Source organism: Drosophila tropicalis, unplaced genomic scaffold (genome assembly GCF_018151085.1).
Source record: "Drosophila tropicalis isolate 14030-0801.00 unplaced genomic scaffold, ASM1815108v1 contig_158, whole genome shotgun sequence".
In the NCBI taxonomy this organism is placed as follows: domain Eukaryota; kingdom Metazoa; phylum Arthropoda; class Insecta; order Diptera; family Drosophilidae; genus Drosophila; species Drosophila tropicalis.
Window position 1 is genome coordinate 2,497,653 of NW_027172602.1, and position 17,127 is coordinate 2,514,779.

Genomic DNA, 17,127 nt, shown 5'->3' on the forward strand with positions numbered 1-17,127 from the left:
CGTTTTCCACTTTTTTTTTTTTTTGTTCCTCGCGTTCCCATTCTCTCTCTCTCTCTCTCGCACACACTTATTCTCGGCGGCTTTTGTTCTTGTTTCAAAACGGGTCCCTTTTTATTCTGTTTTTCTTCATCGTTTTTAATGGCAAACGCTTTGCGTGCCTAATTTGAAGCGCACACGGTGCACATTAATGAGAAGAACAGCAATGCAAAAATGAGAGATGTGGGTTGGCAAGGAAAACGACCGAAAGGAGAACACGGCTAAGTAAGTGAACGTCTCACACGACTGGGGAGAGGATGATAAAACTAATGGTAATCATTTCATCATACCAAAGCAACTTTTTCCAAAATGAATTATTATTTATTAACCCGTTTGTTTATCGTTAATCCAAGTAAATGCCCATTATCTAAAATAAATATTACAAGAATCTTAATTTTCATTTGATTGCTGAAGTGTTTGCTTAAACGCTTTAGTCTAAATGTCACACACCGCGTATGCGCTATTTGCCTACTTCACTCGGCTTCCTCATCTTTGGGCTTTAGGCTCACACTAGAAAACTTATGACAGAAACTTTTAAGGATCTTCCCAATCCAATAGTAAACTGAAATCAATTGAAAAACTCCAACTTTTTGACCATGAGTCCCATCATCATCATCATCATCATCGTGTTAAGATCAATGGGCTTTAGGCCACCTTAAGTTTAATGTCCTATCACAAATCCAATACGCAAAATGAAATTTAGTTTAGTATCCTTTAGTGGCCATTCGCAGTGACAAAACGACACACAATTCACCAGTCAAAGGTCAAGTTTCTATGACATTTGCATAATAATTGGTATTTAAATTAAACATGGCCATTCTTTGACTATTTGCCTCGTGTGCTTCACATATTCTATTAACATTTTGTTGTTGCTGGGAAATTGAAAGTGATTATGATGATGATTTATAAAATGTATAAAAATTTTCTGGCATCGGTTCGGTTCAAGTTCAAGTGCCAATGTGCTGTCAAAATGTTGTTTAGTGCAATCATTTTATATATACATTTCGTTTTTTTTTGTTTTCTTTTGAGTGTCTGAACTGGCTTTAGTACAAATTGAGTTTCAATGTCGTCGTCGTCGTCGCTTAACGTTCAGGCCCTGCTATCTGTGCCATCCAAGCAGGGTATATTAAAGTCATCCAAATATGACCAAAAACCCAAGCGACATGATAAAAGGCTTAAAAGGTTTCACTCCTTCTCTTTTTCTCTCTTGATTCAATGGTAAATAATTGACTCTTAAGTTCAATTACTAGGTATCCATAGGTCGGCTAACTCATGCTAACTCATTGTTTGTTGTGCATGGCTTCTTTTAATGGCCCGCTACTGCTCCGCTCTGCCTTCGGACTTGTGGCCCTTAAGCTCAGGCTAAAGGAAAAAGCGCAGTGCACATAAATTCATCATAAAATAAAATAAACATTTTGTATATTAGCTAAATTGACGTATGGCCAGAACACAGACAACGGCCAAGTGCGGCTAACTTTCTTCAAAGTTGGCTAACAGACAGCATACATACATATACAAGCATACATATGTATATGTATGTTATTTGGTTTCACCCATTTGCTATTCCCAATCCAAATCGGTTGCATTTACCTTTTGGTTTTGCCCATAAAGTCTTTAAAAGTCAAATAATTATTATTAAAACTCTTAGACTCTTAGACAGTGAAACCAGACTATGACGAATAGTCAACACTCTTATGAAACGAACAATCAACATCATTACTTTTTACACAGAACTTAATAAGTCACTACCCTTTCCGTGGGTAGAGTATATTATGACAATGACTGTGACTTTGTTAAAACTTTGCAAATTAACTAAAAGCACAAAGCGTAAAACAAATTAATTTAGAGTTTCAGACCGATCAGACATGAATGACTCAACAAAATATCGAACAAATGAAAGTCAATAGTCATCAAATGTAACTATTATTTGATAATTCTTTAAAATCCAAAGTCCTGCCATCAGCTGAAAGGCAAGATTTGTGTGTGTATGTGTTTCGAAAAGCCTTTTGCCAATGAAGCGGACAAGAGGCTTGTCTCACCAAATGCTTCGATTCCTTGTGTCCTTTAGTTTTCCTTTTTACTGTGGGTGATAATTGACCAACGACTGCAATTGAGAGGAATGAGAACAAATGGAGTGCAAGTGTCCACAAATGTCACACTGACAGCTTAGTGGCTTAATATCAAACGAAGCGTGCAAATAGAGTGAGTCCCACATCAATATTTTGCTTCGTTTCGGTTGTCAGAAACCATTTAATAACAACTGATTATGAAATGGGAAAACGTTGTGAAAATTACGGACGAACAGATTGAAAATTTGAAACATTTTGAATGATACTATGTTTTTCAACACTATTTTATGAAAAACAAGTCCCTACGATTTAGAATCTCATATAGAGGGAGGGAGAAATCTTATTGTCAGCACCAAAAAATTGAATTCTTGAAGTAATCTTTGAAGACTTTTAAATTTAAAGATTGTAATAACGTTTAACAACACTTTTTCGGTTCTTAATAGTTCCAAATGAAAGGAAAATATAAATTTTCCTTAGAAATGATTAGGTAAATTGCTGTGGTATAATCTTCTTTCTGTGCTTTTTTGCCAGTTGATGAGACATTAGATAACAAATTGTCTCCAGCCTCATTCACGTTGCGTATACGTAATCAAATTAATTTTCTCAATTTACAATCAAAAATGTGAATAAAACCAAGCGTAATTTGCCACTTTTACTCAAGTGGTTTCTGTTGTTCTCACGTTTTTATGCTTTGCTTCCCTTTTTCGCTTCATTTCTGGTCATATGTCAGACTTTGTTTGGCATGTTATTTGTCTGCATATTTGTTTGGCGTCTGATTTGGTTTCTTGATTGTTCAAATTTGCGTTTTGGATTTCATTTTCTCGCTCTCTCTCTCTCTCTGTTTCTCTTGCTCCTTGTCTTGTTTCTTTCATTGCCCATCTTTTTAAACGATTGCACATAAGCACACACACACACACACACATACACAGAGTGGGTAATTAATTTCCTTAACTCTTGGTTATGGGTGGGAGAAAAGATGGAAAGTCCTTCATTGCTTTCAACACTTTTTCTCATTGTCATTAATTTTACACAGTTTTAATGGAAATGATCCCGGAAAAGGTACCGTTAAGTCAAAGTTTTCATACTCTTGTCAGTGAAATCTTCACAAACACAATTATTCCTCATGCTTGGTGGAAAATTGTTGATTCTGATTGTTTAATCATCGTCATGTTGATATGTCCTTTTTTTTAAGATTTTAGTTTCACATTAGTTATAGGAGTTAGCCATACAAAGTAAACAAATCTTTTGATAATCGCCTTGATAACGACCTACAGAACATGGATATGAGATTCAGTTAAATCAATGTAGACAAAAAAACATGCTGAAAAATCTCTAGCCATTCGAATAAACCGCTTTTCATTGGTTTTAAGGTAATCTTCTTCACATGGCCTTTCATTTCAGTAGAAGGCTAAAACTGTAACCACTTTTTATTTAAGAGAGCACATTTGTAGCTTCTCTCTTAGGAAACCCCTTCGAATACCGTTATTTCTCCAACTGGGTTCACTTGTGGAAACTGCTTCGGGCCTTTGGCACACAACGCTGGCAATTGGTAACAGTTTCCATTGCGTCGGCGCGGATAATTTTCTCCAGCTTTTCATTTGGTCTTACCCCAACTAAGAGGGGCAAATTTATGAATGAAATGAGTTTTACTACGCGCCTGGGAACACTTTGTTAAATAGTTGAGAGGGGGTGGCGGCAAGAACAGCCACCAAACTCCAACCGAATGGGGAAATGAAGTGAAGCAAAAGGCATCGCGTGTGTCAAGTTCTTTAAACTTGGTGTCTTGCAAGGACCCGGGACTGGGATTTGATTACAAGTTGAATGACATTGTCTTAATGCGGCACAGGTAGCAAATGCGAAAGGCTAGGAAAGGGAATTGTCCTCGTTTTAATCAGATTGGCTTAATTGCTGTTAAATTGTAAATTGTCAGATGTTATCTCACCTTATTTTTACTACTACAAAAACTTGTTGAACTTCAAAAATTGCCTACATACTTACATATGTATGTATGTATGTAGACCCAATTAGAACCTACAGATAAAAACTAAAAACTATTTTGTCTAATTAGTTGCTCAAAGTTAACTTGAAATGGAAATCAACAAGGAGAAAGAATTTTATGACTTAAACTTTGGTCTTAACAATCTTATCAAAGACCTGCCATAGAAAGGGTATTCTCACGCCTTAGAGATCGATTCTTGAATAAAACATTTTTTAATTGAAATACCTAACTTGAGGACTTATTCAACCCAATTGATGGACAAAGTCTTTGTTTCTTTCTTTTGTCTCAAAAGTATTGCAATATTTGAGATAATTCTAAAACAATAAATGCTAAAATGTTGGTAATTTGCCCCCAAAAGTATGCAAAGTGCAAACGTTATTTCAAAAGCCAAACTATTTAAACAATATGACTGTCTATGGTTTAGGTTGTTCAGTTTTCTAAGCCAAACATTTGAGTAAGAAATGGAGATAATTGTATCTGAATCACGACTCTTTTTGATGAGTTGGATACGATCCCTTCTCTTTCACAGTTCGACTCTTTTTACACAAAGGACACTCACTAGCTGGTTAGGCTATGGACATTAAATTGAATTTAGCTGATCTATAGCTATACCCACATACATAGATGTTGATGTGTTATTGTTTATGATAAAAACATCTAGTAGTTGTCCTTTTCTTCAATGATTGAATGAAATTTACACAAGATTATCTTAAATCAACACACAAACGGAAATGGATAAAATCTTTAAAATGAAGAGAAGAAAAGATTTTTATTAGTTCTCACTAAGCATGGGTACCTATTTATTTTTATGCCCATCTTGTGGCTCTATGGTTACCCATAAACGTGGGTGTGTGTGTGTGTGTGTGTGTGTGAGTAGCAGGTCCTCTATATGCGCATATTTCGATGGCAAAACTGCACACACACACTCACATGCTAGACCACCAACATTTTATGCCGCATTTGGTGGGCGTGGGTGTAAAAGAGGCAAAGCAAAAGAGGCGACTTTGCCAACCGCACATCTGAAAGCACTTCACTCAAAATAATAAACTCTGAAAATGTTGAGGCATTGTCGGTCGCTGCACTCTATAGCTATATATGTATATATATATGTATGTGTGTGTATCTGAAGGTTTGTCTCCGTGAGGTGTATTCCTAAATCACCTATCGTATCTGATACCTTTCCATTTCAATGGTCGGATGATAATAATAATAAGCGGAAATATAAATTCAAATGACAAAGCATACAAATCTTTGATTTGGCTGATAGTAAAATGGAGTATAGAAAGAAAACACTGAGAATGCATTTGCAACTAAAGTTCTCCAAAATGTCCTTTCAACAAATTCTCTAAAAAGTTTGATTTATAGTTATTTGATCATAAATTCAATAGATTCTCAAACACTTGCCATCTTCCTGCTCTTGATCAGGGATTTGTCTAACGTTGTCTGTCTGCGAGTGTGTGTGTGTGTGTGTGTGCAAATCAAATTTTGTGGCATACTTTTTGGGGTAACTGAAATAGAAATAGAAACATGCACGCGTTTGTAATTTGACAGCTGCTTAAGCATAACTTGTCACGCCCCTACCAAGCATTGCGCCTCCCCAGAATGCGTATGTGTGTGTCTGCTCATAAATTGACTGCCACAACAACAAGTTAGTAGAGAAAAGCAACAGCAAAAGACCACAATTGTTCCCAGACATTGCCATTGCCATTGCCATTTCCATTTCCATTTATATTTCCATTGCCATTGCCATCGGCTGTCGACCGTCGCGACGAAACACATGTATATACATATGTATGAACATAAACATATCCATATCCAACCATTCACACCCACTCACCCACACAAAGATAGCTTTAGAAATCCACTTGCTGCATACTCCTTTTCAGTCTGCATGCTTCCATTCAAATTAAGTCTCGGCTGCAACCAGCATAATATAATAACTACATCTGCCAGATTAGTATCATATATATTGTGGGAATTGTTGTTAACCAACCAACAACCAGCAGGAAGCTGGCCAAATGAAAAGTAGCTACTAAGTAACTGCAACTGCTAACAACAGGTTGTAAATTAGTATTAATTGATGCCATCTCAGCACATATGTTTGATATGGGCCATCCAACTAGGATCACGCATTGCTCCTAGAAGGAAACTAAAAAGTTAAATGTTCTAAGTACATCCAGTCTAACATCATAAACTTCTTTTGGCTCTTTGGAGTGGGTTTCGCCTGGCTGTAGTTCAAAAATTCGACAGGAATTGGCCAAACTATTTTTGTAGGGCTCTTAAGATGGTTAAGTGTTTAAAGCTTCTCCATTTTCTTTAACTGACAATTTGTTGGACTAACTAAACAAATACTAAGAAAGAGAAATCAAAAGACTAAAGAACCACAGAAATCTGTTCGAACAGCCGTCTAAATGCCCTGGATTCTCGGCCATAATAAAGTGCTTTAGACCCTATGCGAATGCCCTCAAGATGGCCAACAAGAAACACTTGTATTTCCATTCAATTCGGTAAGGTCTCTCTTTGAATTTAATTGGCCAATTTGATTTCAACCTTGTGATGGATTTCAGTGTGCAATGGTCTCTAATTCAATTTTTGTTTTAAATGCCAAAAATAAATTTAAACACAAAAAGCAACTTCGTATATGTATGTATGTATGTACGTACTAAAGTCTGACCCAACACAAATGAATAGAGCAGCCATGAAAATTGTAAAGTGGCTTCAATGCATTTGAAAGTTGATTAAACCAGGCCAACGGCCAAAGTGAAAGGGGTGAGAGGTAAAGGTTGCTTGCTGCATGCAAAATGAGTACAAAAAGCAATTGAGTTAATTGTTTGCGGCATAGCATAGCGTAAAGGGCAACCGAAGATGGCAATGAGACTGGGGTGGGGTTGGAGGGAGGGGGGAATGGGGCTGAGAAACAAATCGCTTAGTAACTAAATGCTCAGAGTAAATAGGGCCCAGAAACTTTCGACCTGCCCATCAACTGGGCGGAAAACTTCAAATTGAAGCAATTATCTTTAAACATCAACAGGACTTTAAACTATCCAGGATACTAGAGAAGTGGCACAGTTAGATAAAGATTGTCTTTACTAAAATCAATACTGAAAGTAACTAATCAGTTTTCAAATGCATTAAGCAATAGTAAACCATTAAGGTTAGCTTAGTCTAAAGATGGAAGCGGCAGATCCTTTCAAGTCTTCAAGTTTATATTACCATTGCCTTTACTTTTTCGACTATTAGATTGCAGATTTAGGCTATATAGATAGATGATCCATCCAAATCTATATGTGACAAGGCAACCTCCAAGTATTCCAAATCGAAGTATCTATATTTAGTTTTAGCTTTATTTTTGTTTTGTGTATAAATTTAAATTTTTATTTTGTTTCATATTCGGTCATGTGTTAATATTAATAAATAAATTGCATGAAGTATTTGTTTTTAGTACACGTTCAAAGTTGTTGTTGTTAAGTTAAGTTAAGTTAAGTTACTTAAGGAGGCGCATAGCAGTTGAGTTCTTTTGAGTTACTTTTCATTGTTGTTTTTATAATCATAATAATAATAATCTGTAAGTTATAAATTAATATACTTAGTTGTTTTTGTGTTAGCTGTGATAGTTAAATTTCAATATATATATAAATTTTATTTATTTTTTGCAAAAATAATGCGTTGTTATATTAAATATTATATTATTAACTTGCGTTTACCTGCACATTGAAAATATTTTAAATATTATATATCAATTATTTATTATTTGCTTGCAAAAATAAGCTCTCTCTCTCTCTCTTTTTCTCCCTCTCTATGTATCTATCTTTCTCTGTGTGTCTCTCTGTTTTCATTTTCTAACTGTTCCCCCATCTTTATATTCTTTTTTTGTGTGTTTACTTTTATCTATTATCGTTTATCTCTCTGCTTATTAAATTAACTTCTAAATCTGTATCTTCATTTTCTCTTATTTGCTTATACATATATATATCTATATATATATATATATATATATATATGTAATTTATGTATTAACAGAAACTACACTCAATGCTGGAATTATTGTTCTTGTTGTACATTTTGTAACTATATATGGCATTAATTAGTTTTAGATCAAGTAAGATTTCTTTAATTTTGGTTTTCTCAATTTTTTTTTAAATGCATTTTTCATTTTTGTTTCGTTTTTGCTTCGTTTTGTTTAGCAGGCAGGCAATGAATGCGCTTTTTTTTTTTTTAAATTAGTTTATAAATATTTAAAATAAAAGTAAAATCTTTAAAATATACAAAAAAAAAATTAACGAAATCTCATTCCAATGCTTACTTAGTTTTTGGCATACATTTTCTTTTCATTTGTTTTGATTTGTGTTTTCTGTTTTTTTTTCTTTCTTTCTTTCGTTTCTCTTATCATTTTGCATTATATTTAAATTATAAATGTAGTTAATAAACAAAAATAAAGTGCGCGTTTGCGTGTAAATTCAAATTGAAATCTTCAACTAAAATATTTCCTATATAGACCGAGTTTGAATCAAGAAGGCCGTTATTTGCTTTAGGGCTTTATACAGATTGTGTGGAATGCCAGGGGGTTATTTTAACTCCCTACGAGAATCAGGAACAGGAATCCAAAGGATCGAGCAATCTCCGAATGTTAATGCGGAGTAGTCAAGTTCAGCTAGTTTTCTCTCTTTCTGTCTCTTTGTCATTCTCTGTTTGGTTGTCTCCTGTCTTTCGAATACATACACACTCTCACACTCACACATACACACACACGCACACTCATACTCACACACACATACACACACAATTATAATCAAATTCAGTCTTTTTTCATATACAAGTTGAAACAAAAAGGAGCAACCGAAAAGCAAATAACTGAAGTAAATTGCATTCGCTTTTTTCTTTGATTGTTTTGTTGTCTGTTTTTTTGTTTTTTGTTGATTTGTTGGTTTGTTTTGTTATCTTGCGTGCGTTATTTGTCCTTAAAATTAAATGAGTAATTTAAGGTTTTCAATAATTTCCATTTTTTTGTTTTTGTTTTTTTGGGTAATTTGCATTTCCAGTTCCAGTTGTCCTTTGTCAATTGGATGTGCGCGACATGTAAGTGAACATATTAAATATATATAGGCGTCTCCTGGCCAGTGAGCAATCGAAACATGGATGTGGGCATGGTTTTCATAAGAATCTGTAAAATAATTCAAAGTAAAGTTCATGAATAGTTATTGAGAAATAAAAAGGATTCCCAGTTAACTCTTTAGACAAACTTTTTCAAGATCTACCACCATCAGAAAATTATATAGCATTAAGAACTATTAGTAATTGAATGACAATTGTAAAGTGAATCCTGTTACAACTCTTTGACTGATCTCCTAAAATTTACTATTACAATCAACAGAGAAGAGATGACTTGAAGGATGGTCTTCTTTACAAAGCCAATGGATGCCACTTACTATTGACAGATTGGCTTATTATAAATTAAAATCTTAAATTTCTTCTTATTAAAGAACTTTTGTAAGGGGCAACTCACTTCGCCAACAGAAGAGGACAACAGCTTTACAATAGTATCATGGGGCACGGCTACCACACTTTGATTGTTGATCTCAATGATGCGATGACCCACACGTACTCCACCACGCTCGGCAATACCACCGCGTAGTAGACTGCATATCTGTATAAAAGAAAACAAATACTTGTAGATTGTAATTGGCTTTGAGAGACAACTTTGTTTTAGCTTACCACTCCATTTTGTACACTGAAACCGAGCTGGAATAATGCCTTGGGTCGTAGGATTTTGACTTCCACAACAGGTGGACACGGCACGACGGTGAATTTGACGGCAGTTTGATTCTTGGCATTTCGTATGTAACTCTGGCAGGTGGACAGAGGTAAACCCACTAAACTCATGCCGTTGATGGCAATCAATTGATCACCAATATTCAATTGGCCACAACGGGCAGCGGCGCCGGTTGACATTAAATTGGCTATCACCACTGTGGGAAGCATTGAGCCCCAACCGCTTTCGACAATGACCACACCAAGAATTTCACCTTTGGCCTTGGGTACAACGACCTCTTTTTGCAGTTCCTTCTTGGCGAATATTTCGAGTTCGTCGCCAAAAATTTCCTGGCTATTTAATACCTCCTGATAGTCCATCTCTTTGGCCAAATTTTCATTCTCAATGCCATTGGCTTTAAGGAATTCCATATAGGCTACCTGAAAGGCCTGGCCAATTGATTGGGCAATAAATTGTGCCTCATCACTCTCGAATACGTGACAAATCATTTTGGGTGTGCGATTGTGCTTATTGCCCTCCACTTTGAGTGGAGGTGAGTCACAATCAATGGTGGTGCTGCTGCTAGTGGTATTATTGGTGGTGCTGGTGGTTGTGGTAGTTGTAGTTGTTGTGGTAATTGGATGCGAGCCATCACCCAAATCAGAGGGAGATGTTAGACTCTCATCCATCCCGCTACTAACATTCATATCCCTGTTGGTCACAAAACGACGACGAGCCATCAGAACAACAAGTTCACCAATGTCAGCTATATAGGATATGGTACGCAGAGCATGATCCATCATTATCTCCTTGAGGTCTGTATTAAGCACCATTATTTTTTCAGTTGATATGAAAAGATCAACCTCAGTACTAGGTTGACTTTCACCCTCTGGCGCCTGGTAGCGAAGAGTAAAGTTATAAAATTAGTTTATGAAACAAAAAAAAGAAACAATTTGTTCAACCAAAGAATTATGCTTACCAAAGCCTATTATTGTTTTATTTGGTTTTTGTGGTTTTTTTTTGATTTTTTTTTTTTTTTTTTTTTTTTTTAGAGAGAGACAGAGTGAGGAATGAGCAGCAAGGGTGGCAAGAGAAAAAAGCCGAGACATACATATATGTAAGTTATGGGGGAAGCTAGCCTAGCTAAGGTGTTTTTGTGGAATTCATTGATCGAATCAAATCATATGGACTTACCTTAATGCGAGAGACTGCCTCCTCGGCCTGCATCATGCGTGTGGATTTTGTTGGCTGACCTTCGCACACCAATTGAGTGGAACCCAAATACTTGGCACGGAATAAAACGCCTTCGATTAATACTTTTGGTTCCAACAAACCTAAACAGAGAGAGAGAGAGAGAGAGACAACAAAGAGAATTAGAACTCACTAATCGAAAGGATTCAATAAATTTAAGGGGAGGGGCGGTGGCGGAAAAACACTTACATGACACAGACATACGACAAGTGATTAATATTTAAATGCAGCATACAAAATAGAATTGAATTAAATTCTATGGAACATATATACTAATAATATTTAAAGGGGGTTTCGGTGGGGGCGTTACTTACCCTCCTTGTTGCGCGTTTTGGCCTTCCGGTCACTATTTGCCGAATCTTTAAGGGATTTAATTGAACCCGTTGGACTTTTGGTGAACTGCAAGTTATCTGGTGAACCAAGTTGGCCAGTTGTCACTGAAACCTCCACTTTGCAAATATCCGGTGAATTGGGTGTGAGTGTGGTTCCGATACCCTGTCTTAAGGTGGCCGGCGAATAGATTGTCTTGGAGTTTTTATGGGAATTATTGTTATCACCATTTAGATGCTCATTGCTAGCGTTATCCGCATTGGCCTCATTGGCATTGCTATCAGGCTATCAGGAAAGAACACACACACGTAAATTAGTCTTTCTCTCTTATCATTTAGGGCAAGATTTTTATGTTCATCTTACCTGATCTGCAAAGAAATCATGCTCGTTATGTCTTTGTTGGCCCAACAAACGATCTGTTTCCAAATCCGTATCGGCTTCCTCTTCGGCCAGAGTCAAGTTGCCTATATTGGTGGGAATACACTGTCGTGGCACCCATACAGGTGAATCGGGATCAGCCGGTAGCACCTCATCACAATATTTAAGCTTCTCCGGTTGCGTTTTGGCTCGTTGCAAAGCGGAACGTATCTCCTTCATGGCCTCTTGTATTTCTACAGCTGGACAATGGGTTGCTGCTGATGTCGTTGTTGGAGGAGGAGGCGTTGCAGCTGCTGCTGCGTAGACTGCTCCATAATACGATGTTTTGCCATTTGAGCTATTATTATCATCCTCAACCATTGACGATTCTCCCGGCTCGTGTTTTAGTTCGGATAACGGTGGAGTGGGCGGCGGTGGCGGCGGCGTAGCAGGGGACGGTGATGTCGGCGACTGTTGCGGTGGCATTGGCATGGGAATTATTGCAAAATCGCTTATCAATGCCGACTGGGAGACATCTGTGGTGACAGTTGCCAGACTTGCGCTATTATTATAGTCATTCTCCAGTCTTTCACCATTTTCAGTAATATTCCTATTTTCGTTGCCATTCCCATTATGCTTATCGCAGACAACAGATGCGTTATTCTCCGTGTCGGAGGCATGACCACTACTTAGGCCATCCTCTAGAACTGGCATGCTCGTATAGAGTTTGCCATAATCTGTAGGGCAGTTAATATCATTGGACAGACTGTCTAAATCACCGCAATTTGAATCGTAGTCAGTTGTCTCTGGCGATAGTGTGAAATTTCGTGAATGACGACGCAAATTGGCTTCTAGTTCGGTATCGGCCAGATCACCGCTGCTACGGCTATTTGAATCGATATAAAGCTCAATATCGTTGTGTTCCTGGTAAACAACATTGGACGGTGTCATATTGTGATTACCACTGGGCTAAAAAACGCAAAGAAAGTAATTGACATTTATGAGCCAATCGAATTGAGACAGTCTCTCACCTGGTGCTGTTTTCTGGTTGGTGAACGATGCACCACGTACAGCTCATCATTGGGTATTCTAGCCAAGCGCTGACCAATATAGGCTTGCTCTATTGGTGTCGCCGCTGCCGTCCGATTGTCGTGTGAACTGGCTGCATCCTCACCATTCTCTGTGTTCGCATAGTCACCAAAACGTTTCTCATCCTCTGGATTGGCCTTGAAGAACTCCTCAAGGACTTTTCGTGTCTCGGAAAACTCATAGAGATAATCAAAAGTCGGCGTATTCTCTCGATCTTTTGGCCCTCCACTTGCAGCAGTAGCAGCAGACTCCTCATGATCAATGAGATCGATAAGGTTTCCCACTGATGACTTAGTTCCACCTCCACTTGCTACATTATTGTTGGTAATGGTGGTATCTGTGGCTGTGTTGGTTGCCTGGGGCGAGACACGTTGTGGATATCCTGGTGGACGCTTTCGCGAACCTTGTAGACTCATGGACAATGGCACTTGATTGCCAAATCGTCGTGGCGAACCCTCATATTCGGCAATTGGCAATTGTCCGATCATTTTCGTCACTTTTAATACATCTTCATGGCTACCCGGATACAATGCAGATGTCTTATTCATCCAATTGGTATCGATGTCATCAAAAACGACAATCTCACCATCGCGAACACATTGGCCGTCGGCTTTGCCGACATCTGTAGGTGAACCGGGACTAGCTAGGCCCTAAAACAAGGACAAAAGTTGAATCATTATTTTCGAAAATTGAGTAATGGGCAAATATTTTACTTGAGAATGCTCAAACTGACTGCCCGGACTGCGCCCCACACGTATCTGATGCAAGTGCGGACGTTGATAATAATAAGATGAGGAATTGCCTGCATGATGATCCGTTGGGGAGTCATATCCTTGAATCGATCCGTTTTCCAAATCACATTTAAGTGGTGCATACGGCAGATCGGCATTTAAATCGGGTGAATTCAGTACTGTGCTGGCAGGTGTCACATTTGGACTACGTGTCCGCATTTCCCATACATAACGTTCCTGTTGCAATGAAATTGATCCACCACCACCACCACCTCCGCCTCCTACTCCACCGACGGCAGCAGTTTTACCAAAATTCATTTGCCTTGGATCGGGTGTATGTTGATGGGGATTGGCCATGGAGTCATTGCTGCTGTCGCTGCACGAATTGGAGTTCATGACGACACAGCTGTGGGGGGGATAGAAAGAGTCTGATGTTGATGATGATCTAACGGATGAATCACTTTAACTGCATCGCAAAGACTAGGCCAATTAAATTGTTTTGTTGTTGTTGTTGTTGCTGCAACTGCTGCGCAGGTAAGCTTGGCCTCCAATAGAAAAACATTACCCTTAGGGCAAGAGAGAAAGTGAAAATGCGAGTGAGCGAGAAAGAGAGTAGCCAAGAAAGGACATCTGGGTGAACTGTCGGAGGCTGGTTTCTGTTTCCTTTGTTTTTCTTATTGCTATTCTATATCCTATCACTTTGTCTATGCGCATCAGTGTTGCTAAAAATCAATAGATTTATTTGCTCGCCGACGCATCTCACCCACCGCCCCCAATCAAACCAGCAGCACCCATCACCCAGCACCAGCAGCCACAACAACAGCGGCAGCAGCAGCAATAACAATTATTGACAAAGACAGCACAAAGACAGACGAAAAACAACGCACCAGTAGTTAGTATTGCACTTCCACTTCTCTACACCCGTGGCCGTTTCCAGGAGTTTCGGTTTTTAATCCTTTAAAAGACGAATCATTACCACTCAGAGTTCAGAATAGTAAAATCTTTGGATACCATTGAAGTTAACGATAACTGTCAATAACTATCGATATGTTACATATATTCATCACTTCATGTCACAGCGCAAGTCATGTGACTTAAAGTTGTTACGAACAATTCGAACAATAAACAAAAATACTTTAAAAAACAAAAGTAATTTACAAAATTATTGGAATTAATATATTTATAAAATTAATATATTGTAAGATGCCAGTTATTTATGAATGAATAAATGTTTACACATATATCGATGTCAGTATTTCTAAGTATCGATTGTTAGTATTAAGGCGCCTATGAAAAATATCGGTATGCGGCCTAGGGCCACACTGGCGCTTAAACGAGCTAGACGCACTAGCTGCGAAAAATAAAATAAATCGTTTGCCATCGCCAAATTGATTATCGTTTTAGTTAAATGTCATTTTATAATATATATATATATATTAATATGCGACTTCATTACTATGCAATTATTATATTTCACTGGTTTTAATGGTTCATTTTTAATAACTAGTTCATTGGCTGTAACTTATTAAATCAAAAAAGTAACGGCTTTCATTTGAAGTATGCTTGAGAATTAAAAAAACAATTTAAAGTTACTGTGACATATTAATTATATTTATGCACATATCGAACACTGAAGAATACAATAACATTGAAAATTTTAACAATTACAAATGTACTTGAGCTGATGGCTTTCATTTCTCATTTTGGAATCCGGCATCGATTTCGGTTTTGGTTGACAAGAATTTCCAATTTTTCTTCGCTTAAAGCTTCTTTCAGTCTAATACTAACTAAACTCATCGGAACGTAAATTAACTTGAAAATTTTGAATAGCTAGGACTCGCGATTTATCGTGGCCTGCTATATGAACGGGAACGAAGTATTTGGATTTAATCAGTGGGTAGCATCTTGGCCATTTGCTCATGAATGGCTTGACTAAGAACCACCAAGCTGGCTGTGTCCAGTTCACGGATCAGGCAACGGATCGACGACAATATATTGACATTGGAACGCACTGGACCATTGCGCATAGCAAAATGCTCAACACGGTTCATCGGGAACATCATCGAATTGGCAGCTTGATAGTGCATTTTCTCCATTTCTTCCTGGCGGCATCCTCCCATAAAGTTCGATGACATTGGGTCGTGTGAACGTTGATAATTCATCTGTTCCATGTAGCGATCATTTTGCGAAAAATCGGGTCCCGGAGATTCAGACCAGAAGCTGCGTGAAGCAGCTGACGAGGCTTGCATTGGCATTTGTTGCATCTGCATTTGCTGCATCGATGGCATCTGTCCCATCTGGGAAATCTGGTTCACTTGGGGCATTTGCTGGGCTAGTGTTCCCTGTTGACAATGGATTGTCTGCGGTCCTGTAGCTTGTGCAACATGTGGCATCGGCTGCATCGCTTGCATCGGCATGGTCTGCTCATTCTGCTGCTCTATATGATTGCCATCACCGCTGTCGGCAATAGGGCGACGTTCCTGGACCACCGGACGGCTCATCTCTAGCGGTGCTGGGGGACTAGCACGTCGGGTTTTGGCTGGGCGTTTGCGATCAGCATCGTGGCCCATTTGTGGCTCCTGCTCGCGTTCCTTTTTAAGTTCCTCGCGACGGTTCTTAATAGCAGCACGTTTGGGTATTGGGTTTGGTGCCTCAGGCGGAGGTCCTCGGGGTTCATCTCTTTCCGGCTTTTGGGGGCCTTCGCTTAGAGCAGACCGCAATTCTGCGTCGGTAATTGCCTCACCGTCCAGGAATTTCAGCTGCGGCAAACGACGTATCACAGCGCGGCGATAATTATCACCAAGGATTTCTACACAAGGATTCTCCAAGAGCCAGAAGGTCCTCAGATTCTTCGCCTCCTTCAAATAGTTCAATTCATCAACATCTTCGATCAGATTTTTGCGTAGATACAATTCCTTCAGATTGAGGCAGTTCCTGAGGCCCTGCAATGTGGTCACTTGGTTAAGGCTCAACGAGAGAACTTCCAACAAAGGCATCTCCATAAAGATGCTGATATCATCAAGATCGGTTCCCCATATGTTCAGATTGAGAATTTGGCGATAGTCCAAGCCCTTGCCGCGGCTTTCAATTAGTTGTTGGCTAAGCTTAACCATCTTGGGTTGCGGACCCTTACCGCTCCGACTTCCTTCCCGTTTGAAATAAGATTTGGTTACACTAGAAGTAGAATGAATGGATGGATATCCTCTTTTTATGTTAGTGTGTTAGTATTAGTACTTACCTGTTTGGAATATTACCTGATATAGGATACAATCTTCAGGATTCCTGGACACGAAAATTTTAACTTCAAACTCAAAACCAAAATGCCCGGCTGTTATTAATATATTGTAGAAATATATATTAAGCAGTAGTGGATAGGAATAGAGTACAAACGTGTCTCATGTAACTTTGTTTATGATTAAACCCAGGGAAATCTCCAAGTACCTTGATTTTTGGGGCAAGTTTCAAATTGGCGTGGCCTACTTGATTGGCAAAAAAAGTGTTCCGACTGCTAAGTAC

The 17,127-nt window shown here is 38.3% G+C and overlaps 2 protein-coding genes across 7 annotated transcripts; both read right to left on the reverse strand.

The window, feature by feature from the left end:
* Positions 1–7,630: 7,630 nt before the first annotated feature.
* X11L lies at positions 7,631–14,636 on the reverse strand. 5 transcript variants are annotated; one of them, XM_068301902.1, is made up of 9 exons: positions 14,499–14,636; positions 13,594–14,017; positions 12,823–13,530; positions 11,798–12,760; positions 11,419–11,719; positions 11,048–11,187; positions 9,817–10,749; positions 9,608–9,748; positions 7,631–9,265 (listed from the first exon to the last, which is right to left on the reverse strand). In XM_068301902.1, the coding sequence occupies exons 2-9, from the start codon at positions 14,005–14,007 to the stop codon at positions 9,194–9,196; spliced, it is 3,672 nt and encodes a 1,223-aa protein (XP_068158003.1). In that variant the 5' UTR covers positions 14,008–14,017; positions 14,499–14,636; the 3' UTR covers positions 7,631–9,193. The 5 variants fall into 5 exon arrangements, with proteins under 5 accessions (XP_068158003.1, XP_068158010.1, XP_068158028.1 ...); XM_068301909.1 differs by having other exon boundaries at positions 13,594–14,039; positions 14,499–14,635; XM_068301927.1 differs by having other exon boundaries at positions 13,594–14,056; positions 14,499–14,586.
* Positions 14,637–15,200: 564 nt separating this feature from the next.
* Positions 15,201–17,025, reverse strand: LOC137587337 (uncharacterized protein F09G8.5-like). 2 transcript variants are annotated; one of them, XM_068303690.1, is made up of 2 exons: positions 16,850–17,025; positions 15,201–16,785 (listed from the first exon to the last, which is right to left on the reverse strand). In XM_068303690.1, the coding sequence occupies exon 2, from the start codon at positions 16,722–16,724 to the stop codon at positions 15,498–15,500; it is 1,227 nt and encodes a 408-aa protein (XP_068159791.1). In that variant the 5' UTR covers positions 16,725–16,785; positions 16,850–17,025; the 3' UTR covers positions 15,201–15,497. The 2 variants fall into 2 exon arrangements, with proteins under 2 accessions (XP_068159791.1, XP_068159792.1); XM_068303691.1 differs by having other exon boundaries at positions 16,866–17,012.
* Between the last annotated feature and the right edge of the window lie 102 nt (positions 17,026–17,127).